General features: G+C 42.4%; 1 protein-coding gene across 1 annotated transcript; it reads left to right on the plus strand.

The window, feature by feature from the left end:
* Nucleotides 1-94: 94 nt before the first annotated feature.
* LOC134337859 (uncharacterized) lies at nucleotides 95-24006 on the plus strand. The gene is made up of 5 exons (XM_063033171.1): nucleotides 95-241; nucleotides 6210-6355; nucleotides 20303-20410; nucleotides 22182-22285; nucleotides 23834-24006. Exons 1-5 carry the CDS (start codon nucleotides 95-97, stop codon nucleotides 24004-24006), a joined length of 678 nt encoding a protein of 225 aa, XP_062889241.1.
* The last annotated feature ends 1906 nt before the right edge of the window (nucleotides 24007-25912 follow it).

Here is a 25912-nt window from a genome sequence, read left to right on the forward strand (position 1 = left end):
TGGTTGCCAATAGTAACTAAGTTTTAAAGTGTTTCCTCCAAGCATCACAAGTTGCCCTGAGTAGGCTCCTTATGGTTTTATGTGAAACTGAGAAATGCCTTCAAAGAAAAGAAAGATTGTGAAGAAAGAGAAGAAATCAGTTACTAGAAAAGAGCCTCAAGGTATTTCAGGAAGTTACAGATGTCCTCTTGACTCCAGTAACTCAGCCGATGTGCCTTGTCCTGTTCCTCTGGGGGAGAAGGTAAGGTTGTTCATGATCCTCATTGTGTTAGAGTCACAGAGAAACAGAATAGAAACAAAATAGAAACAGGTCCTTTGGCCCAACTTCTTCATGCTGACCAAGATACCCAGCTATGCTTGTCACATTTGCCCCAGTTTTGGCCCAAATCTCTCTGGCATATCCTCTCGGTATATCTGCCCAATTATGTTTTAAATGTTGTTATCGTACTTCTCTCAACCACTTCTTCTGGCAGCTCATTTCATCTCTCACCACCTTCTGCATGATGGTGATGTCGTTAAGGTCCCATTTAAATTCTCCCCTCTTGTCCTAAAACTATCCCTGCACTCTAGTTTTTTTGACTCCCTTTCCCTGATAAAAAGACTGTGTGCATTGACCCTATCTCTGCCCCTCAGGTTCACAGAGCTGACTTAATCACTGTCATTTCCCTAACCAGTCTATTGCTGTCCTGAAGAAAGTCCCAGTTTGAAACGTCGACTTTTTTTTTCATTTCTGTGGATGCTGCCTGACCTGCTGAGTTCCTCCAGCATTTTGTGTGTGTTGCTTTGAATTTCCAGAATCTTGTGTGTTTACTGATGCTTTCCATCTTATTTGTTGAAGGTGTCGCACCAATACCGAAAAGTAATCATTAAGCAAAGGGGAACGTCTTCCTTCTGCTGTCCTCCCCCTTTGTTTCCTCGGTGACTTCTACAAAAATGGTGGAATTGCCGAGGCACATTCCTGGATTCTGTACCTAAAACAGGAAAAAGACAGTGAAGTGGGGGGGGGGGGGGCGTGAAATGTAGGGCCTCAAAAATAAAAACAGAAAATGCTGTAAACACTCAGTAGGTCAGGCTGTATCTGTGGCGTGAAATAAACAGTTGACGTTTGAAACCTAGACTGCCTGACCTGCTGAGTTCCACCAGCATGTTGTGGGTGCAGCAGGAAGCAAAAGGAACTTGATAAGCTACAGGCTTCTCATATCACCTTGTCAGCACTGACAAAGGGCCCCGATTGAAATATTAACTCTGTTTCTCTTCCCACAGCAGCTGTCTAAGCAGTTGAGTATTTCCAACATTTTCTGCTTTTATTCTAGAAATACAACATCTACTGTTTCATTTTTCATTTTCACACTGGATAGGAGTTAGATGGTACAGTATCCGAAGATACTGTGCAGGTTTCCTTCCACATCCCAAATGCATGTGAATTAGTAGGCTAATTGGTCACTATAAATTGCCTCTGTTGTGTAGGTTGGTGTTAAATATCTGGGGGGAGTTGATAGGAGTGTGTGAACAATACATCATAGGGAAAATTAATGGGGGATTATAAAAGGATATGAAAATCTCCCCTTAACCCGATTACTAAGTTTCCTAAACAGGTTACTAAGTGTGCTGAATGGAACTCTATGAAGTCCTTTCTGAGATTCATTTGGATGTTGCCTTGCATGGAGCATTTCAATGACGAGAAATTGGATAAGGCTGAACAAGAGAAAATCCGCAGATGCTGGAAATCTGAGAAACACACACACAAAATGCGGGAGGATCTCAGCAGGCCAGGCAGCATCTATGGAAAAAAATACAGTCGGCATTTCGGGATGAGATCCTTCAGCAGGACTGGAGAGAAAATGCTGAGGAGTAGATTTGAAAGGTGGGGGAGGGGAAAGAGAAACACAAGGTGATAGGTAAAACCAAGAGTGGGAGGGATGAAGTAAAGAGCTGGGAAGTAAATAGGTGAAAGAGGCAGAAGGCCATGATAGAAAGGAAAGGGGGTAGGAGCCCCACCAGAGTGCCACACTTCTCCCGCACAGGTGATCGTCCCACACTTTTCCTGACACTGGTGACTGTCCCACATGTTTCCTACGCTACATCAACAACTGCATTGGTGCTGCTTCCTGCACGCATGTTGAATTTGTCAACTTCATCCACTTTGCTTCCAACTTCCACTGTCATGGTCCGGATTGGGTTCCCTCTAAGCTTCCTTTGTTTGCGTCACGGTCGGGATCGTTGACTCCTTGTTTCCCTTTAATACCCTGTTTTCCCATGTCCCTCGGGCTTGGTGATTAAAGGCAATTTACTCTCGACTGAACTGACAGTTTATAAGTCTCCAGCTTTCAGCCATTCGGCTTGAGAGCGTTAACGAAGTCACCGAAGGTACTGCGAGCCAATGTCATCTGGCCGGAGCCAACTAAGTTTCTTGCTGGAGCAAGCCTAGTCTCCTCCCGAAGCAAGTGCCAGCAAGCTGCCTTCCCTTGCCAGAGCAGGTCAGTCAAAGTTAACACGTCGGGGTGAGTCAAGAGCTCGCCGCTGCTTGGAGCATACTTGTGCCCAGTTATAGTACTGTCCATCGTTGTGTGGTCTCCGTATCAATGTCCTGTGTCTGAAAGGGGTCCCGGCCCTGTACCCTGGAAGGGTCCTGACACTGTGACAAGAAGAGTCCCGACTCCGTCCTGTATCTAAGAAGGATTCCCGTCTCAGTGTTTTATGTCCTGTGTCTGAGTTCCAAGTCCAAGCTCCGAGGTTTCAAGTATCAAGTCCTGGCTCTGGGGTTTTCAAGTATCAAGTCCAAGCTCCAGGGTCCATGTACCAAGTCCAAGCTCTGAGATTTCAAGTATTAAGTCCTGGCTCCGAGTCCTAGCCCAGACTCTGAGTCCCAGCCTGAGTCCTTGTCCTTTACGCCTATTTCCGCTTCCACTTTGCTCTGCTTGTAATGAGTAATAAACTCAATTTATTTAACCCTACAAAATGTGTTTGTGTCCTGCATTTGGGTCCACCCTTGCTCTGTACTTGTAACATCCACCCCGCCTTCAAATTTACCTGGTCCATTTCCGACACCTTCCTTCCTGTTCTCGATCTCACTGTCTATCTCCGGAGACAGCTTATCCACTGATGTCTATTATAAACCCATGGACTCTCACAGCTACCTGGACTATATCTCTTCCCATCCGATTACTTTTGAAAACGCCACCCCCTTCTCTCAATTCCTCTATCTCTGACGCATCTGCTCTTAGGATGAGGCTTTTTATTCTAGAAAGAAGGAAATGTCCTCCCTTTTCAAACAAAAGGGCCTTCCCTTTCTCCAACTTCAACGGTGCCCTCAACTACATCTCTTCCTTTTCACACACGTCTGTTCTTACCCCATCCTACCAAGGATAAGGTGAGTTTGTTTTTCTTGGAGTGGAGGAGGATGAGGAGTTATCTAACTGAGGCCTACTGTAGCTGGTGTCAATGGTGATTAGCTTGTCCCCATAACAGAGAATTCTGAAAGCAGAGGATGTAGATTTAGGCCAAGAGGTATGAGATTTAGAGGAGGTCTGAGGAGGAACTTATTCACCCAGACAGCAGTTGACACCTGGAACTAATGGTGTGATGCTGGAGACAGGTATTCTTATAAAATCGAGATGTGCACTTGAAACTCCAAAGCATAGAACGCTATGGATGCAGTACAGGTAAATGGGTACTTAGTGGATGAAAAGACCCCTGTTACATAATTTTGACTTCATGACCGTATGATGTTAGCAATTGTTCCACCTCTGCTGGTTGCGAGAAGGAGCAGTCTGAAGCCAGGCCTTTGGACTGAGACAATCTAGTCATTGTCCACTTGCTGTCTCTCCTACTGCAGATAGCAATCCAACCTGAAAGCCAGCAGTGTATTCTGCACCTCAACAGTTTGCTGCTTCATAGTTTCTTTCCTCATGTCCTCCTTGGGTTCCAAGGAGAACTAGGCCTATTATATCAAACTCTTCAGACCATTGACTCTGGCCATGGTCTGAAAATATTTACTGGGGTAGATGCAGGGATGTTGTGTCCCATGGTTGTGACGTACCCCAGAACAAGAACAAGTAATTGGTTTATTATTGTCACAGGTACCAATATACAGTGAAAAATATTTGTCTGCCATCTAGATATACCATTCTGTAGAAGTACATTGACATAGGCAAAAGGAAATTAGTAACAGAGTGCAAAATATAGTAATATAGTTACAAAGAAAATGTAGTGCAGACAGACAAATAAAATCCATGATGAGATTGGTTAAGATATCAAGAGTTCATCTTTATCAAATAAGGGTCAAGGGTCTTTTAACAGTGGGATAGATGCTGTCCCTGAACCTGGTGGTATGTGCTTTTAGGCATTTGTATCTTCTCAATTGTGACACGTGGCCAAGTGGTTAAGGCGTTGGTCTAATGATCTGAAGGTCGCTAGTTCGAGCCTTGGCTGAGGCAGCATGTTGTGTCCTTGAGTAAGGCACTTAACCACACATTGCTTTGCAATGACACCGGTGCCAGGCTGTATTGGCCCTAGTGCCCTTCCCTTTGACAACATCGGTGGCATGGAGCAGGGAGGCTTGCAGCATGGGCAACTGCCGGTCTTCCATACAACCTTGCCCTGGCCTCAGTCAACAATGAAAATCGATGGACAGCCGTCAATGGGAGGGGAACAAGAGAGGATGACTGAGAGGAGAGGGGGTCCCTGATTATATTGGCTGCTTTCCTGAGCCAGCAGAGAATGCAGACAGAATCAATGGGGGGGGGGGGAGAGACCAGTTTGTGCGATGTACCAGGATGTGCCCACACCTCTTTGCAATGTTATTGCTCCAGGGGCTATAAGGAATTTTTGGATTTCTCTGCCCAAGAGGGCTGTGGAAGCTCAGTCACACAGTATTTTCAGTCAGTAGGTTTTTGGATATTAAGGGAAACAAGAGAAATGAGATTACAGCTAGAGAGCAGCTGTGAAGTAACAGATCAGTCAGGTATTAAAGGCAGATCAGGTACAAAGGGGCTGAATGGCCCATTCTATTCATTCTAGCCCAATAAATAAGTTAAAATGAATACTGAGTATCAAAAGCATTGTGTGTTTGATTAGCTAAGACTTCACTGACTATCAAAGTCACGTTGCAGTTTTTATTGTGGGTGGGGATTATTCTGCCTCCTCACCCCTCCACCTCCAGACTCTCACCCCCTGATGAAATCCTATTACGTCACAGACAACTCACATGCTGGGAGTCTCATTGCAAAGCTGAAAATTCAAAGTAAATTTATTATTGAAGTACATATATGTCACCATGTATAACCCGGAGGTTCATTTTCTTTTGGGTAATCACAGTAAATACAAAGAAACACAACAGAATCAATGAAGAACTGCAAACACAAAGACTGACAAACAACCATTGTGCAAATGACAAAAAATTGTGCAAAAAAAGAAAAAAAAGACAAAATAATATTATAAAATATGCATAATAAATATTGAGAACATAAGTTGCAGAGTCCTTGAAAGTGACTTTACGGGTTGTGGAATCAGCACAGTATTGGAGTGAGTGAAATAGTATACTCTGGTTCAAGAGCCTAATGGTTGAGGGGTAATAACTGTTCCTAAGCCTGGTAGTGTGGAATCTGATAGTCCTGTATCTCCTTCCTGATTGCAGCAATGAGAAAAAAGCATGGCCTGGATTGTGGATGCTGTTTTCCTGCGACAGCTTACCTTGTAGATGTGCTCAATGGGGGGAGGATTTTACCTGTGATGGTTAAGTGATCAACACGGCTTTCCTTTGCTGAGGGATCCACATCAGGTGTCTTACGACTTTCAGGCAGCTTGGTAGAGTAGAGACACTGTCTAAATAGTCGGAGGCTTTTTTAACAGGGCTGAAATGGCAAGCATGAGAGGGCACAGTTTTAAGGTGCTTGGAAGTAGGTACAGAGGAGATGTCAGGGGTAAGTTTTTTTACGCAGAGAGTGGTGAGTGCGTGGAATGGGCTGCCGACAGCGGTGGTGGAGGCAGATACAATAGGGTCTTTTAAGAGACTCCTGGATAGGTACGTGGAGCATAAAAAAACAGAGGGCTATGGGTAACCTTAGGTAATTTTTAAGGTAAGGACATGTTTGGCACAGCTGTAGGTTTTCAATCTTTCTATGTTTGGAAATACAAGTTTCTGAACAGGTAGGTTATATCATGAAGCCCAAGGTATTAGGGATTCCTAACCTCTGAAATCCCTTCTGCAGCTGCTGGCTTTTCTTCAAGAGTGGAAAGAGGAGAGTCAAGAAATGGTTTGTGGAAGGTTACCTAGCAGAATCCAGCAGGAAGTAACACCCCAGGACATCAGAGATCCCAGGATGGTGTTCAACAAGTCTGACACAAATAAAGTGGGGTGAGTATGATAACAGATTTTTAATATAGGAACAGGCCCTATGACCCATGATTTCTGTCCCAAATTAATTGATATCTAAGTGCGTCTTAGCCATTGTTATCATATCTTTGTCCATTTTTATATCATTTTCACATTTCCAGGCACCTAAAGCTCTTTGTGTAAACAGCTAGCTCAGTTCAAGGGGTGCCACAGTGGCATAGCAGTTAAGGTGACACTATTTACAGCTCGAGGCATTCCGGAGTTCAGAGTTCAATTCCGTGAACTTTGTGGGGTTTTTATGGATGCTCTGGTTTCCTCCCTCAGTCCAAAGATGTAACGGTTAGAAAAGTAGAAACATAGAAAACCTACAGCACCATACAGGCCCTTTGGCCCACAATGCTGTCCCGAACATTTCCTTACTTTAGAAATTACCTAAGGTTACTCATAGCCCTCTATTTTTCTAAGCTCTATGTACCTATCCAGGAGTTTCTTAAAAGACTCTGTCGTATTCTTCTCCACCACTGTCACCAGCAGCCCATTCCACGCACTCACCACTCTCTGCGTAAAAAAACTTACTCCTGACTGTGCCCTCTCGTGCTAGCCATTTCAGCCCTGGGAAAAAGCCTCTGACTATCCACACGATCAATGCCTATCATCATCTTGTACACCTCTATCAGGTCACCTCTTATCCTCTGCTGCTCCAAGGAGAAAAGGCTGAGTTCACTCAACCTATTCTCATAAGGCATGCTCTCCAATCCAGGCAACATCCTTGTAAATCTCCTCTGCACCCTTTTTATGGTTTCCACATCCTTCCTATAGTGAGGTGACCAGAACTGAGCACAGTACTCCAAGTGGGGTCTGACCAGGGTCCTATATAGCTGCAACATTACCTCTCAGCTCCTAAACTCAATCCCATGATTCATGAAGGCCAATGCACCATATGCCTTCTTAACCACAGAGTCAACCTGCGTTGCAGCTTTGAGTGTCCTGTGGACTCGGACCCCAAGATCCCTCTGATCCTCCACACTGCCAAGAGTCTTGCCATTAATGCTATATTCTGCCATCATATTTGACCTACCAAAATGAACCACCTCACACTTATCTGGGTTGAAATCCATCTGCCATTTCTCAGCCCAGTTTTGCATCCTATCAATGTCCCGCTGTAATCTCTGACAGCCCTCCACACTATCCACAACACCCCCAACCTTTGTGTCATCAGCAAATTTGCTAACCCATCCCTCCATCTCTTCATCCAGGTCATTTATAAAAATCACAAAAAGTAGGGATCCCAGAACAGATCCCAGAGGTACACCACTGATCACTGACCTCCATGCAGAATATGACCCGTCTACAACCACTCTTTGCTTTTTGTGGGCAAGCCAGTTCTGGATCCACAAAGCAATGTCCCCTTGGATCCCATGCCTCCTTACTTTCTCACTCAGCCTTGCATGGGGTACCTTATCAAATACCTTACTGAAATCCATATACACTACATCTACTGCTCTACCTTCATCAACGTGTTTAGTCACATCCTCAAAAAATTCAATCGGGCTCGTAAGGCACGACCTCCCTTTAAAAAAGCCATGTTGACTATTCATAATCATATTATGCCTCTCCAAATGTTCATAGATCCTGCCTCTCAAGATCTTTTTCATCAACTTACAACCACTGAAGTAAGACACACTGGTCTATAATTTCCTGGGCTATGTCTACTCCCTTTCTTGAATAAGGGAACAACATCCGCAACCCTCCAATCCTCCGGAACACTCTCCCGTCCTCATTGATGATGCAAAGATCATTGCCAGAGGCTCAGAAATCTCCTCCCTTGCCTCCCACATCTTGCCTGAGGTTCATCTCATCCGGTCCCGGAGACTTATCCAACTTGATGCTTTCCAAAAGCTCCAGCACATCCTCTTTCCTAATGTCTATGTGCTCAAACTTTTTAATCCGCTGTAAGTCATCTCTACAATTGCCAAGGTTCTTTCCGTAGTGAATACTGAAAGAAAGTATTCATTAAGTACCTCTGCTATCTCCTCTGGTTCCATACACACTTTTCCACTGTCACATGTAATTGGACCTATTCTCTCACATCTTATCAGTTAGTTGGTTAATTGGTCACTGTGAATTGTCCTGTGATTAGGCTGGTGTTAAATAGCCGGGTTGCTGGGTGGTGAGGTTTTTTGGGCCGCAATGGCCTGTTCCGTGCCGTATCTCTAAATTGATTAATTAAATGTAAATAAAAGATGATTTTATTTTCATGTAGACAAGTATGGTGAGGTACAGATACAATGAAAAAAATCACAACAGTATCACAGGCATGTAGGTATAGATAACACGCAGAATATAAATTATACATAAATCACTGTTTAATTTTCACTGTGTCACATTAAATCTATTATCTGGTGAAAATGACCAAAGGACCATAAGAATTAGGCTATTCAGTCCAGTGAGACTGCTCTGATATCCCATCATGACTGATTTATTATCCTTCTCAACACGAATCTCCTGCCTTCTCCCTGTAACATTTAATGCCTTTACTATCAACCTCTGCTTTAAGTATACCCAATGACGAGACCTCCACAGCCATCAGTAACAGTGCATTCCACAGATTCACCACCCTCTAGCTGAAGTAATTCCTCCTTATCTCTGTTCTAAAGGGATGTCCTAAGCTATGCCCTCTGGTCTGAGACTCCTCGACTACAGGAAACATCCTTTCAACATTCACTCAACCCAGGCCTTTTAATATTTGACAGGTTTCCTCATCCTTCTAAACTCCAGTGAGTACAGGCTCAGGGCCATCAAATACTCCTCATATGTTAACCCTTTCATTTCTGGAATAATTCTCTTGAACCTCCTCTGAACCCTCTGCAATGCCGACACATCCTTCTTTAAATAAGGGACCCAAAAGAGCTCACAATGCTCAAAGTGTGTTCTGACCAATGCCTTATAAAGCTGCAGCATTACATTCTTGCTTTTATATTCTAATCCTCTTGAAATTAATGCTAACATTGTGTTTATCTTCCTTACCACTGACTCAACCTGCAAGTTAACCTTTCATCATTATCGTCAGGTGCCATGCCCAGTTTGAGCTTTGACTGCCATGGCCCACACACTCCTGTTTCAGGTCAAGTGGATCAATTCAATGGTGTTCAGCTCTGGCAGCTGTCTCCATCATCGTTTGTCTTTGTCTTCCTCTTGCTTTCTTCCCTTCAATCTTTCCTATAATTACCATGCATTCTAACTCCTCTTTCCTAATCACATGTGCAATGAAGTTTCTTTGCCTTTTCATGATCTCATACATTATTTCTCTTTTTGTGTTTGCTCTGTTCATGACATCCTCATTAGATATTCGTTTCGTCCATGATATTCTTTGCATCCTCTTCAAAAACCACATCTCTACTGCTACAATTTGATTCCTCATGTTACTAGATGTTGTCCAACATTCTGAGCCATATAACATAACTGGATAAACGTACCATTTCAGTACTCTGAGGCAGGTTGTCATACCTAGTTTAGTACTGGTCAGTATACTCTTCATTCTCATAGAGGTGTCTTTTGTCATCCCTATTCTTCTTTCGATGTCCAAGTCACACCTGCCATCTGATGTCACCCAGCTTCCTAAGTAGCAAAAGTTCTTTACTTGTATTATGTCTTCCCCATTTATTCTCAGCCTGCAGATAGGATTCTCCTTCTTTTTGGTTATCACCATACATTCTGTCTTTTTGCAATTGATAGATAGACCCATTTTTGCACTTTTTTCAACAGTTATATCAATTAAGTTTTGTAGTTCTTCCTCCATACTTGCAATTAACAAAGTCATCCGCATATCTGAAATTATTGATGTTTTCACCACCAACTTTGATTCCCAAGATGTCTCTTATTTTTTGTAATATTGTTTCACTGTACACATTAAATAAATCAGGGGAGAAAACACACCCTTGTCTAACGCCTCTCTTGATTTTCGTAAACTGACTCATTTCTCCATCTATTCTTACAGTAGCAGTTTGTTCCCAGTACAGATTTCTGATTAGGTGGAAGTCTTTCGAATCTAGATCTAGAGTTTTCTGTAATATTGCAAATAACTTATTGTGCTTCACTTTATCAAATGCTTTTGTGTAGTTGATAAAACAAACAAACAAATCTTTTTGCACTTGAATAGCTCGTTCTGACAGTATCCTTAACATCAACATTGTGTTTCTTGTACCTTTGTCTTTCACAAAACCACATTTTTCTTTACCTATTCAGCTTGTATCTTACTTTTAGCTCTTGTCATCAAAATTCTTAGAAGTATCTTGGTGATATGACTCATTAAACTTATGGTCCTATGTGATTCACATTCTATTGCTCCAGGTTTCTTAGGAAGAGTGATAAATACTGATTTTTTCATCTCTTCTGGTATTATTCCAGGCTCATAAATGTCATTGATTAAATCAGTAAATTTTTCAATTCCATAATCTTCAAGGGCAATAATTTGATCTATTACTAATTTATCAGGACCTGTTGCCTTTCCTTTCTTCATCTTATTCATTGCATTACGGACTTCACATTTTAAAATACTTGGATCTTCAATATTTTTCTTAATTTCTGTTTTTTTGCCTCGATCGTCTTCAAACAATTCCTGAATATACTCAGTCCATCTGTTCATAATCTCATCTTTTTCCATGATTATGGTACCGTCCTTTGCTTTCAAACATCCACCCGAAGAACTGAGGAGCTTTTTACCAGTGATATTCTTGATTTGTTGATGTAACCTTTTTGGATCAGTAATAGGAATTCTTTCTATTTGCTCACATTCTTGGTTTAACCATTCCTCTTTGGCTTTTTGACATAAGCTTTTAAATTTTATCTAAGGACTTATATTCAATAGTATTTGCTTTCTTCCATCTCCTTTCTTCCATTAGATTTTTGATTTCATCTGTCATCCATTTATTCTTTGTGTTTTTTCCTTTGTTGATTCTACCAAGGCGTCCTTTAGAGAATTAAATTTCATTTCTATATGATTGCTGTCATCTTCAACAGATTCTATTTCTAGACTTTGAAATCTATTCCTTACTTCAATTGTAAATTTTTGTCTTAAGTTTTCTTCTTTAATTAATTGCAAGTAGTCAAGGAATTTTTCACGTTTTTGCTTCTTCAGTTTTTAAGTTATACTTTTACATGACATACTACTGGGTTATGGTCACTATTACAGTCTGCACCTGGATATGTTTTGCAATGAGTCACTGAGTTTCTAAATCTTTGGTTTATAGTAATAAAGTCAATTTGATTTCTAATATTATCACCTGGACTTTTCCAGGTCCACAAGCGTCTTCGATGGTTTTTAAAGTAGGTATTCATAATGACCTGATTATTCATCTTGCACCATTCTACCCATTTCTCACCTCTTTCATTTCTTTCCCCTAGTCCAAATTTTCCTATGGTATTTCCATCAGCACCTTGTCCTACTGTAGCACTTAGATCTCCCATGACAATAACAATATCTTGAGATTTGCATCCATTCTTTGCTTGTTCAAGCTCTTCATAGAATTTATCTATATCTTCATTTGTTCCATCTGTTGTTGATGCATATACCTGTATAATTGTGAAATCAAATGGTTGTCCTCTGAATCTAACAAGGAGCACTCTTTTTGATATTGCCCAATGTCCTAAAACACTTTTTTACCATGTTTTCATCCATAAGAATTCCTATTTCATTAGTATGGGATGTTCCAAAAGTTAACCTTTAATGTTATATATATATATATATATATATATATATATATATATATATATATACACACACACACACACACACACACACACACACACACACACTCTATATATCCATGAAACACATGGTATTACAAGAGCTTGGGTGCTTTCTGGGCTTTTTGGCTGGCTGCTATCAAAACTAGATATGAGGAACTCAGCAGGGGCCAATAAAAAGAGGTGAGGTGTAAACAGAGCAGCTATTGTTTGAGTGGTCAGGCTTTGGCTCAATAGGCTTCGGCAATAACAGGCTTAGTGCACTGAAACTAATTAAGTTTCTCATAAATTTTTTTTCTTTTAGTACATAACTTGTGCGTTGTGAATGACTCCAGAGTTAATGGTATGCTCCTTGTGTGAGATATGGGAACTTTGGGAGACATCCTGTCTCCCCAGTAACTATGTATATTTGCACAAAGAGACCACACTCAGTAGCTGCAGCTGCAGCTCAGTGGCCTTCGGCTCGTACAGGAGACTGAGGAAGTGATGGCTGGGAGCCACAGGGAGGGAGTCACCCCCAGGGTGCAGGAAGCAGGTACCTGGGTGACTCTTAGGAGAGGGAAAGGGAATAGGCAGTGAGTGCTGAGTACCTCTCTGGCAGTTCCCCTCAATAATAAGTATACCAATATGGATGTTTTTGGGGGGCCACCCACCAGGGGTAGTCATTGTGACCTGGTCGCTGGCACAGAGTCTGTTGTTGTGGCTCAGAAAGGAAGGGGCGGGGGGAGAAGAGCAGTTTAGTAGTGATAGATAATTAGAGGAACAGACAGCAGATTCTGAGGATATGAAAGAGACACCCAGATGATATGTTGCCTCTTAGGTGCCAGGGTCAGGGATGTCTCCGATCAGGTCCTCATCAATTAAATGGAGGGTGAACAGTGGAAAGTCATGGTAGATGTTGATACTAATTACATAGCTACAAAAAGGCATGTGGTCCTGATGAGAGAATATAAGGAGTTAGGTAGAAAGCTGAAAAGCAGGACCTTAAGGGTAGTAATCTTTGAATTACTGCCTGTGCCATGCGCCAGTGAAGGTGAGAATAGGATGATTTGGCAGATGAATGTGAGGCTGAAGAACTGGTGCAGGGGGCAGGGTTTCAGGTTTCTGGATCACTGGAATCTCTTCTGGGGAAGGTGTGACCTGTACAAAAAGGATGGGTTACACCTGAGCCCGAAGGAGACTGAAATCCCTACAGGCAGGTTTGCTAGAGCTGTTAGTGAGGGCTTAATCTAATTTGGCAGGGGAAGGGAACCAGAGTGATAGGGCTGAGAATGGGGCAGTTGGTATACAACTGTGTGTAGTGAGACTATGAGGGGTCAGACAGATGACAGGGCCAAATTGTAGTCAGTAGGATGAGTTAAAAGGTAACAGGGGGCTAATATCAAAAAGGGTAATGAACACGGGACTAAAGGTGTTATATTTAAATGTACACAGTATGCAGAATAAGGTAGGTGATCTTGCAGCACAGTTAGAAATTGGCAGATATGACGCTGTGGGCATCACTGAGTTTTGACTGAAAGAAGGACAGGTGGGAGCTTAACATCCAAGGATACAAATTGTATCAAAAGGATAGACAGGTAGACAGAGGGGGTGTATGGCTCTGTTGGTAAAAATTGAAATCAAATCCTTAGAACGAGGTGATATACTGTGGTATCAGAAGAAGTAGAATCCTTGTGGGTAGAGTTAAGAAGCTGGAAGTGTAAAAAGACCCTGATAGGAGTCATATACAAGCCTCTGCACAGTAGCCAGGATGTGAGCTGCAAACTAAAGTTGGAAATAGAAAAGATATATCAAAAGGGAGATTTGCGATAGTCATGGGGAATTTCAATACACAGGTAGACTGGGAAAATTAGGTTGGTGTTGGACCCCAAGGGAAGAAATTTATAGAATGCCCAAGAGATGGCTTTTTTTTAGATTATGAGGACACTCAGTCCTCGTTCATTGTCATTTAGAAATGCGTGCATTAAGAAATGATACAATGCTCCTCCAGAGTGATATCACAAAAAAAAGGACAAACCAAAGACTAACACTGACAAGACCACATAATTCTAACATATAGTTACAGCAGTGCAAAGCAATACCATAATTTGATAAAGAGCAGACCATGGGCACGGTAAAAAAAAAGTCTCAAAGTTCCGATCAACTCCTGATAGTCCCTGATAGCAGGCAGCAGAAGGGAGAAACTCTCTCTGCCATAAACCTCCAGGCACCAACAACTGCCAATGCATTGGAAGCACCTGACCACAGCCGACTCTGAGTACATCCGAAAACTTCCAGCCTCCGACCAGCCCCTTGACCCCGCCCCAGTCGCTGAGCAACAAGCAAAGCCGAGAACTCGGGGCCTTCTCCTCCAGAGATTCTGGATCGCACAGTAGCAGCGGCAGCGAAGAAGGCATTTCAGAAGTTTCTCCAGATGTTCCTCCGTGCTCTCACGTCTGTCTCCATCAAATCAGGATTGTGCATGGCACCCTACTTTTTAGAGCAGTTTGTGGTTAAGCTCACAAGGGAGGTGGAAATTCTGGATTTAGTGTTATGTAATGATACAGATTTGGTGAGGGAGTTTAAGGTAAAGGAACCCTTTGAAGACAGTGATCATATTATGATAGAATTTGGGAGGAGAAGATGGCTGCGCGACGCAGTGCACGCAGCTCTCCAGTGAAATGATATTGTATTTGTTTAGTAGGGGCCATGCGCAATTCTGATTTGATGGAGACAGATGTGAGAAGCACAGAGGAACATTCCGAGAAAACTTCTGAAACGCTCGGTTCGCTGCCGCTGCTACTGTGTGATTGAGAATCTCCGGAGGGAAGGCCCCAAAATTCCCAGCTTTGCCTGCTGCTGGCAACTAAGGCTGGGGTTGAAGCAGTCTGCAGAGATGATGCTTGGTACTCGGTGTCGGAGGGCTGATTGGAGGCTCGAAGTTTTCGGACGACTCAGAGTCGGATTGTGGTCGGGCATGGCAGGGAGAGTTTTCTTCCTTCTCCCGTCTGCGTGAGATGTGGGACTTCCGAGAGACTTTGAACTTTTTTACTGTGATCATGGCCTGTTCTTCATCAAGTTGTGGTATTGTTGCACTGTTGTAACTATGTTATAATTATACGGTTTTTGTTAGTTTTTCTGTCTTGGTCTGTCGTGTGTTTCTGTGATATCACACCGGAGGAATATTGTATCACTTCTTAATGCATACATCACTAAATGACAATAAAAGAGGACTGCGTGTCCTCAGAATCTAATCTAAATTCACCCTGCAGTTTGAGAAGGAGAAGTTAAAAAATGATGTAGCAGTATTACAATGAAGTAAAGGAAACTACGGGGGCATGAAAGAGGAGCTGGCTAAAGTTGTTTGGAAGGGGACGCTAACAGAACAACAATGCTGGAATTTATGGGAGAAATTTGGAAGCTGCAGGAAAAATACATGCCAAAGATGAAGAAGTATTTTAAACGGAGGATGAGGCAACAGTAGCTGACAAGGGAAGTCAAAGACAGCATAAAAGCAAAACAGAGGGCATATCACATAACAAAAATTAAAGGGAAGGTAAAGGATTGAGAAGCTTTTAAAAAATCAATGGAAGGCAACTAAAAAGACATAAACAGAGGAAAGATGAAATATGAAGGTATGCTAGACAAAGTATAAAAAATGGATACAAAAAGTTTTTCAGATATTTATGGAGTAAAAGAGAGACAAGAGTGGATATTGGATCACTGTAAGTTGACACATGTAATGACATATGTAGTAATGTGGGACAAAGAAATGGTGGAAGACCTTAATAAGAATTTTATTTCAGTCTTCACTGTGGAAGACACTAGCAGAATGTCAGAAAAGTTAGGTGTCAGGGGCAAAAGTGAGTACAATTGCAATTAGTAAGAAGCAGCTTCTTGGGAAGTTGAAAATTCTGAAGGTCATTAGATCAGCTTGACCAGATGGACTACACCCCTGGGTTCTGAAAGAGATTGTAAAGGTATTAGTAATGATCTCTCAAGAATCACCAGACTCTGGAACGGTTCTAGAGGTTTTCAAAATTGCAAATTCCACTCCACTTTTTAAGAAGGGAGGGAACCAGAAGGAAGGAAATTATAGGCCAGTTAGCCTGACTTCAGTGGTTGGAAAGATCTTGGGAGTCTTTTATTAGGATGAGATTTTGGAGTACTTGGAGGAACATGACAAAATAGGCCAACATCAGAATGATTTCCTTATGGGCAAATCTTGCCTGACCAATCTGTTTGAATTCATTGAGGAAGTAACAGGCAAGATAGACAAAAGAGTGTCAGTGGGAGTTGTTTATTTAGATTTTCAGAAGACCTTTGACAAGGTGCCATACATGAAGCTGCCTATCATGATAAGACCCCGTAGTATTACCAGAAAGATACTTGCATGGATGCAAGATTGGCTGACTGGCAGGAGGCAAAGAGTGGGAATAAAGTGGTCCTTTTCTGGTTGGTTGCCAGTGAGTGGTGGTGTTCTGCAGGGGTCAGTGTTGGGATTGCTTCTTTTCAAGTTATATGTCAGTGATTTAGATGAAGGTACTAATGGCTTTGTGAATGATGTGAAAGATTGTTGGAAGGTTGGGTAGTGTTGTGGAAGCAATGTGTCTGCAGAAGGATTTAGACAGATTGGGAGAATGGGAAAAGAAGTGACAGCTGGAATATAGTGTCGGGAAGTGCTTGTCATGCACTTTGGTAGAAGGAATAAAGGCCTGGACTATTTTCTAAATGGCGAGAAAATTCAAAAATCTGAGGTGCAAGGAGACTTGGGAGTCCTTGTGCAGGGTTCCCTAATGGTTAACTTACAGTTTGAGAGAGTAATAAGGAAGGCAAATGCAATGTTAGCACTTATTTTGAGAGCACTAGAATACAAAAACAAGGACGTAATGCTGAGGCTTTATAAGGCATTGGTCAGACTGCACTTGGAATATTGTGAGCAGTTTTGGGCCTGTTATCTAAGAAGAGATATGCTGGCATTGGAGTAGGTCCGGAGGATGTTCACAAGAATGATCACAGGAATGAAAATGTTAACATGTGAGAAGTGATTGATAGCTGTGGGCCTGTATTCAGTGGAGCTTAGAAGGGTGAATGGGGATCTCATTGAAAACTAGCAATATTGAAAGATAGAGTAAACTAGATAGAGTAGATGTGGAGAATGTTTCCTACACTGGGGAATTCTAGGACCAGATGGAACAGCCTCAAAATAGAGGGACATCCTTGATGAGGTGGATCAGAGATGAAGAAACATTTCTTTAGCCTGTGGGTGGTGAATCTGTGGAATTCATTGCCACATATAGCTGTGTAGCTCTACAGGGCAACTCATTGGGAGTACTTAAGGTGGAGGTTGATAGGCTCTTGAGGGTGTCAAAGGTTCCGAGAAGAAGGTAGAAGAACAGGGTTGAGAAGGATAATAAGTCAGCTGTGATGGAACAGGAGAGTAGTCTTGATGGACTGAATAACCTAATTCTACTCCCATGTCTTGTATCACAGGCCTTTTTTGCCAGAATTCACAGGATGTCTGGTGAAATCAAGAATGAATATACAGTACATAGATAGACAGATAGATAGATCGATATACTTTATTGATCCCAAGGGAAATTGGGTTTTGTTACAGCTGCACCAACCAAGAATAGAGCATAAATATAGCAATACAAAAAACCACAAACAAACAAACAACAATATGCAAACAATGCCAGATGGAAATAAGTCCAGGACCAGCCTACTGGCTCAGGGTCTCTGACCCTCTATGGGAGGAGCTGCAAAGTTCGATGGCCACAGGCAGGAACAACCTCCCGTGACGCCCAGTGTTGTATCTCGGTGGAATATGGCCGGAGTCCAACACAAAAAGTTCAATATCCGGTCTACAAACATGTTCCTCGATTGTAATATGACCATCATTGCACGATCCATTGTTAACCAGAACAGTAAGCCCCCAACTCCTTTACACTTACTGCTCTCAGTGCACTTCCGGTCAGCCCGAACGGTCTGGAAGCCATCCATGGAAAAGTTTTGATCATTAGAACAAATGATGACACCGCATTGTCTTATCAGTGTAGCAGAACAGAGGGACCTATAAGTTTGGGTATATGATTCCCTAAAAGTGTGGTGACAGGTAAACATAATGGCGAAGATATCTTTTGGCACACTGGCCTTCCTCAGTGAGTGTATTGATTATACAGGCTAGCAGGTCATGTATAGGTTGTACACGACACTGGCAAGGCTCCACTTGGAGTACTGTGCTCAGTTTTGGTCACTCTAGTATACAGTAGGAAAGAGTGCAGAACAAAATTTACAAAGATGTTGATATGACTTGAGGGGATGAGTTATAAGGTGAGGTTGGACAGGATAGACTCTTTTGCTTGGGGCATAGCAGACTGAGTGGTGATATCATAGGAGTGCAGATAATAATCATAAGAGGCATAAATCAGATGGATGCACTCAGTTTTTCCCCATGGTTGGAGAGTCAAACACCAGAAGGCACAGGTTTAAGACGAGAGGGGAGAGTTTTAAGAAGGGCTTGAAGGACAACTTTTTCTGCAAATAGTGGTATGTACTGTAAATGGAGCAAGCTGCCATAGGAATTGGTTAAGGCAGGTACAGTAACAAATTTTAAAGGATGTTTGGACAGGCACATGGGTTGAAAAGGCTTAGAACACAGTGGCAGATGGAATGAACCTGGAGGGGAATTCTAGTTGGTATGAATGGCTGGTTGATATTTCTGTGCTGTGTAACTTTGTGCTTGTATGACCGCATGCAAACAATTAGAATAATGGATCAAGGTCATTTCATTGGTTGGTTGCAGCTGAACTGATCATGGGAGTGCTGTTTGTGAAGCCTGGCAACCAGATGAATGTGATGGAGAGATAATGAGCTGCATGGACACGTAGGGCTATGGGGAATTATTTTCTGTGCTATATGACTTCATAAAAATAAAACCAGAAAGGATTGTCACAATGTTGAACGACATCTTAGTCGAGCTAAGAATAAGAATCAATGATGAAGAGTCCCAGATCTGAAACATTGACTATTTCACTTTCTGTGGATGCTGAGTTTTCCCAACATTATCTGTTTTAATTTCCAATACTATGATGTCCATGTTACAGCCAGTGTTGGGTAGCCAGGCTGTGTACCAACATGGAATTATCCCAGGTGGACAAACAGGGAGGCAACATTTGAGGAGTAACAGGTGAAGAAAAATTCACCAATCAGAGAATTCAACAGGATCAATCTGAAATGTTTTCTCCTGGTTATCATGCTCCTGGGTGCACAGGAGACTGCAGATGCTGGAATCAGACAGCAGCTCCTGGACGCCTCCTCTTACCTTCCACTAGACCAAGCCTCTGTGATGATCATCAGGCCACTGTGTCCTATATCATGAATTCAGATGGCTCTCAAACTAAAACATTGACTGTCCATTTCTCACCACAGATGCTACCCGACCTGTTGTGTTCTTCCAGCTCCATTGTATGATACTCCTTGGTCCCAATTAATGAATCGGGTCAGTCTGCATGCGATTAAAGCAGTTAAGTGGATCAAAGAAGCTTGGGGTTTGGGTTTGGCTCAGCAACACATGTATTTATTGTAATAGTGAAATTCTGATAATCTGGCATTCTCAGGAGTTTTGTGGTGTAAAATCTTAAATTTACGAACTATCGGATGTTATTCAGATCAATGTCCCAACAAATTTCAATTCCCTTTATGGAAAAATGTTACCAGCAAAGTAAGTTTAAAGAAAAATTGGAAGCAGGGTCCCAGAGAATTGGAAAGGAGCTTGTCAAAGACTACCTAGCTAGCTGATACCAAAATCCTGAGGAAGAATATCAGAGGGACCTGGATAACTAGTTGGAATTACATTCCAATGTGAGATAAGCTATATCCCAAGCCCCAGGGAGCTCTTACTCACTGTAAACAATGTCTCTTGTAATTTAACGGATGCTTCATGTTTGATTCCAATGCACCAGAAAATACTTTTCAGTTAAATTCTAATCAAGCAAAACATTTTTGGACATTTATAAGTAAACGATTGCAAATGCCAGAAATTGGCAATAAAAGCAGAAATCCTAGGAAATATTCAATGGTCAGTCAGCATCTACAAAAAAAGAGAAGAATATAATTGATGACATTTCATCAGAATTACATATTTCCAACAATTTATTTTCAGATCAACAGCTATACATGAACTTGTGGGTGTTAATTTATTTAACAATAAAAAATGTATTTTAATCAGTCACTTTAACCTAGGTATCTTAATTCAACTGAGGTTCATGCAGCTCTACAGATCCTTGGTCTTGGTGTCAACCAGGAGGAACTGAGGAAAATGCTGAGCAATTTGGGGCATTTAAAAGAAAAGTAAGTGTAGCGATTATTGGCTATTTTTCCCTGCAACTGTTAAGCATGTTTGTCTGCACTTTTCATTTTGTTGAACACCTATACTGTATGTTATTTGATATATAATCCTTCCATTAAATAGTACAGTGGTATAGCTGGTAGAGCAGATATCTCACAGCTCCAGAAACCCTGCTTTAATATTGCACTCAAGTGAGGGAAGTGGGGAGGGCAGATCGAATCTGTATGGTCACATGGAGAACTGAGTGAAGTTTCCATGTTCTCCCTGTGACCTTACCTATCAGATTCCATCATCTTCAGCCCTTTGATGCTTCCACCTAGCACCTTGCAGCCTCTATTACTATCTCCACATTCTCTTCCTCAATATGTCTGCCACGGCTCCTCAGCTGCATCCATATATCATCAGCCAGCTCTTGTTCCACCCCTTCCTTTCACCTTTCTATACTGGCTCTCCCTTATATTTTCAGTTCAGATAAAGTGCCTTAACCTGAAACATCAGCGTCAATTGTCCATTACCCCAGTGATGCAGTCTACCTCCCAGAATTCCTCAGCTTCTCTTGTGTTGTCCCTGTAACCATGTGGACTTCCTCCGGGTGTTCCGATTTCCTCCCACATCCAAAGGCACCTGGATTGGTAGGTTAACCGGCCACTATAAATTGCCCCCCATGTGTGGATGAGTGGTAAAATCTGAGGAGAGTTGATGCAAATGGTGGAGAACGTAAAAAATGGGAATAATGCAGATTTACAGTGAACAGATGGTTGGTGGTTGGAGTTTTTCAATGGTCTGAAGAGCCTGACTGTGTGCTATATCCTAGTTAGCTCAGTGACTCCATACTTTTTCTGAACATGCTGATGTCTGCTGGAGGTGCAATCAATGCATTGGTGATCTCACTGCGACATCATCATGGGAGGATCCAGAAGATGATGTTAGTCAGGGACTTGTGTAAAGGATTTGACTGGGACCTTAAAAAGGCTGACGCAAAAACCAGGAAACCTAACAACAAGGAGGAACCCGTACCTACTGCCAGTCTTCTATATATTTCCACGGTCTCTAGAAGGAACGCCAGGATCCTGAAGAAATACCGTGTTAATACCACCCACAAACCCTTAGGAAACTCAAATCACAGCTTACGTGGTTCAGAGATGACCTGGGACTCGGGTCGGCTGGTGTAAACAGGATTCCCGGTGAATGCTGTGCAGTGTATCAGTCAGAAGGGACACACAGTGGTAACCAGAATCAAGAAGCACAGGAGGTGTATCAGTTTGTGTTACCCAGAGAAATCGGTGGTGGCAGAACATTGCATTTGCAGTGGCCATAGGATTGACTTCAGTGGCACAAAACTACTGTGCCACACTAATGGCTTTTGGGACCGCCTGCTAAAAGAAGCCATTGAAGTAAAACTAGAGGAAGAGAATTTTAACAAAGACGAAAGTCTCGCTCTATGTAAGAACTGGAATTTGATTATAAGCAAGGTGGGAGAGCAGAAACTTGATTGGATGAGAACCGACCAATCAGAAGGGATGGACTATGGGGTTATAAATACCACTGGACCAGACTATGGGGGTGTGAATACCCTGATGAAGATGGCAGTCTTTATCATCGAAACATTGGTTATAATGGATACCTGTACCCAGCTGGAAGCCTGAGAAGAGTTTATAGGATCTTCCTGTTTCACTGCTCTATCACCTGGTGGCTTGCCCTTACTAAGAAAGTAGCACAGAGATTGGTGAGTGCAAACACATCTCAATTTGCTGTCTTTCTGTTTTCCCACAGGAATGTGAGTTTTCATGATTTCTTTCAGATTGTGATAGAATATCAGGGAGATGCCAGAGATGTCTTTGAGGAAATTAAACAGGGATTTGATCTCTGTGATTGTGGTGAGTCATCAAGTCAGATTTTATCTGTAGATAATTGAATGATGTGTTCACAAAACTGATGAGAGGTAGAACTGCAGCAATGAAAATATTGCATAGGTTTTGACAAATATGATGTCATCTTTTGCTCAGATGCATTACTTGTAGTCAAGAGAATGTATCCAGAGTCATAGAATGCAGGACTGAAAGAGTCCTTTCACATACCCTCTGTGTCAGCTCTCTGAAAGAACTGTACATTTTCCATGGTCATTTTTATTCTTCCAAATACCTAGTCCTCTTTCATTGCAAATATTCTGACTGTTTCTGTTTTAAAAAAGTCAAACATCCTTTTGTTCTTTAAGTGACCTTAACATTATCTCAAGGTGAAGAGTAAGAGCCAACAGGTTACGTGCATAACTGAAGTGAATGTTCAACCTTCAAATATCCATGTTTTTGTACCCAGGCATTGGAGATTTGCTCCCCTTCTTGTCTTCCCAAGCATTTCATGAATTCTTATGTAACAACCTGTTTCTGTTCTTTAATTTATTTTCATTATTGAACACAACACAATTAAAATGTCCATGAAAAAAGTGCATGAGGTTTCTGATTTTTCAGATTACATATGCACTACGTTGGACTGTCCCATTCTCTAAGGACATCACAGTTGTCACAGTCATTTCCAACCTTTCCCTTCATCCTCAATGACTGATCTTGGCTTAAAATGTTAACCGTTTATTCCCTATCCATAGATGCTGTCTGACCTGCTAAGTTCCTTTTGGATTTTGTATGTAACTTGCTTGTTAACATGTGAATATTTTATGAGAAGAACAGCTAGTTGTTAATACGTTTATTATTTGTTGTAAAATAGGATAATTTGATACTTAATAGGAGTTGCAATTCACATGCCAGCATTTTAGAGTTTTCTCAATTTTCAAGCTGTAAGCTTGCATAGATGTTGCTGTGGAGCATCTTTCTGCTATGCTCAGTGTGTGTCTTAGGGAATAAGGTCACAGCTGGGGCCAGTTCCGCCCAGTACACATTACCTGATGGCCAGCATGGACTCAAAGGGCTGAATGGCCTGTGTCCTTGCTGTATCTCTCGATGGCTGTGAGATAGCATGCTCCCTGTTAACTCTGGGGAAATACCAACAAGTTGGTGAAGTAATCTGGCAACATTTTATGAAGCTCCACACCAGATTTTGTGGTACAATTACCATTTTGTTGCTTCAAGCTTCTAGCAGTTAAACAGTTTTATGAGTAGCAAATGTTCTGACCAATCAAATCTTTGTCCCTCATGGTTTTTCATGCTTAGTTTTGTTCCAGAGAGAAAAAATTAAAGAAAAAAACTAAAACAAAAAATATAACAAAGAAAATGCTGGAGGAACTCAGTGGGCCAAACCAAACCTGTGGGAGGAAAGGAAGTTCTAATGCCTCAGGCTGAAACCCTGCATCAGGAATCTCCTTACAGATGCTGCTCAACCCACTGAGATCTTCCAGCAGTTTTCCTTTTGCTCCAGATTCGAGCATGCAATCTATGGAAAATTAAGTGGCTCTTTAATAAGATTACTTGCAGACGGTGATGGGAAGATCACTTTTGACAATCTCAAAGATGCCTGCAAGTCTGCGGGTGTTTACTTCTCAAATGAAGATCTACAGGAGATGATCGAAGAAGTGGACACTAAAGGTGATGGGACAGTGAACATGGAAGAGTTTACTGAACTCATGCTGAAAACAAATTTGTTCTGATTGATCATTTTCCCTGGGACATTTACAATATGTAACCTTCTTCATTCGAGTACAAGGTTAACCAATATCTCAGCTGTTGGTACCACAGCCATCAGTAAGAGTATACTTTAATATGAAACACCATGACAGGCCTCAATCTTTTAGATGCCATTTTAAAACATGATTTGTAATTCCTTTTTTGTGTCTCTTTTTATGGAGGAAAAACCTATAGCTATCATCAGCATTATGGATTCAAATTCCAAGATCATTTGCCAAGTAAGCTCTCAGAAATCTTTTTACTGGCAGCTGTTCTTGAAACCTCCCATAAAAGAAATGAAGGCGATAAGCTTTCCTCAGGCCCTTCAGCTCCACTGAAGTAACTCCATCAGTTACTGTTGACACCTCAGGTCAATTCCTGCACACCTCAGTTATATTGGACTTCAATTGTTCATCTACAAATCAATGCTTCGGCTGTTGTGTGGTAACTTTTTAACATTAATGATTTATGTGAAGGCTCTGTCCAAGGGGAAAAAGATTTTATTAACTAGAATCTATGTTGAATTTTGTGTAGTTTCTGTCTGCAGCTCTGGGTTAACAATATTTCAAACTTCTGTTCCCTTTTAAATAAGTTTCTTGGATGAAATTATCCTTTGTTTTGGATCATGGAGTAATATCAACTGTCCTCTCCTTGCTGTGATCAAAGCTAACTTACCTATTTTTAAGACTATAAGACCATAAGGCATAGGAGCACAATTAGGCCACTCGGTGCACAGAGTCTGCTCTACCAGTCCATCATGGCTGATGTATCTCTCAATCCCATTCTCTTGCTTTCTCCCTGTAACCTTTAAACACCCTGACTAATCAAGAACCTACCAACCTACACTTTAAAAAATACTCCATGATTTGGCCTCCAGAGCTGCCTATGTCATGGTCCGGTCCGTGAAGTCCGTATTCCGGTTCACGGTCCAGTCCATTGACCCATGCTCCAGGCTTTCCTATCTACCCTGTTTCTGTTCTTGTTGAGCTCTAACTGAGGCAGCTGATGCTCGTTAGGGCTGGCTGCATAAATACCTCCAGAGACCAGGGTGTGGCTGCTGGATTGATCTTGTCCTTACTCCTTGTGTCCCTTCCTCTGCCTTCTGTTTCCTCGCCTGAAGCCCTGCCTTGTCTTGCCGGTAACTCTCGCCTTGCCTGGAGTTCTTGTCTCGCCTTGCTTTGCCAGAAGCCTTGCCTTGTCTTGCCGGTAACTCTCGCCTCATCTGAAGTTCTCATCTCGCCTTGCATTGCCTGAAGCCTTGCCTTGTCTTGCTGGTAACTCTCGCCTCGTCTCGCCTGTAGTCTTGTCCTGGAGTCACCCTGTACCTAGCTCCCTTCCTGTCCCTTGCCTCCGCCCAGGTAAGCCAGGTCATCTTGCCGTTACCTGCGGTTAGTTCTGTCCCTTCTTGTCCCATGCCTCTGTCTGGTTGTGATCCGCAAACTGCCCAGGAGAAACGCGCCCTGCCCTGGAGAACCACGCCCTGCCCAGGAGGAGCCTGCCTAGCCTCAAGCCTAAAGACTCCAGCCTCCTGCCCAGCCTCAAGCCTGAAGACTCCAGCCTCCTGCCCAGCCTCAAGCCTGAAGACTCCAGCCTCCTGCCCAGCCTCAAGCCTGAAGACTCCAGCCTCCTGCCTAGCCTCAAGCCTGAAGACTCCATCCTCCTGCCCAGCCTCAAGCCTGAAGACTCCATCCTCCTGCCTAGCCTCAAGCCTGAAGACTCCATCCTCCTGCCTGAAGACTCCATCCTCCTGCCTAGCTTCAAGCCTGAAGACTCCAGCCTCCTGCCTAGCCTCAAGCCTGAAGACTCCAGCCTCCTGCCTAGCCTCAAGCCTGAAGACTCCTGCCTAGCCTCAAGCCTGAAGACTCCAGCCTCCTGCCTAGCCTCAAGCCT

This window comes from Mobula hypostoma, chromosome 25 (genome assembly GCF_963921235.1).
Source record: "Mobula hypostoma chromosome 25, sMobHyp1.1, whole genome shotgun sequence".
NCBI lineage: Eukaryota > Metazoa > Chordata > Chondrichthyes > Myliobatiformes > Myliobatidae > Mobula > Mobula hypostoma.

What these genes read in the sequence shown, in the direction of transcription:
- LOC134337859 (XM_063033171.1), top strand. Translation starts at nt 95, where the DNA reads ATGCCTTCAAAGAAAAGAAAGATTGTGAAGAAAGAGAAGAAATCAGTT. An exon ending in TCTGACACAAATAAAGTGGG is followed by an intron (nt 6,356 to 20,302) that starts GTGAGTATGATA and finishes ACTTTAACCTAG; the next exon opens with GTATCTTAATTCAACTGAGG. An exon ending in TTGGGGCATTTAAAAGAAAA is followed by an intron (nt 20,411 to 22,181) that starts GTAAGTGTAGCG and finishes GTTTTCCCACAG; the next exon opens with GAATGTGAGTTTTCATGATT.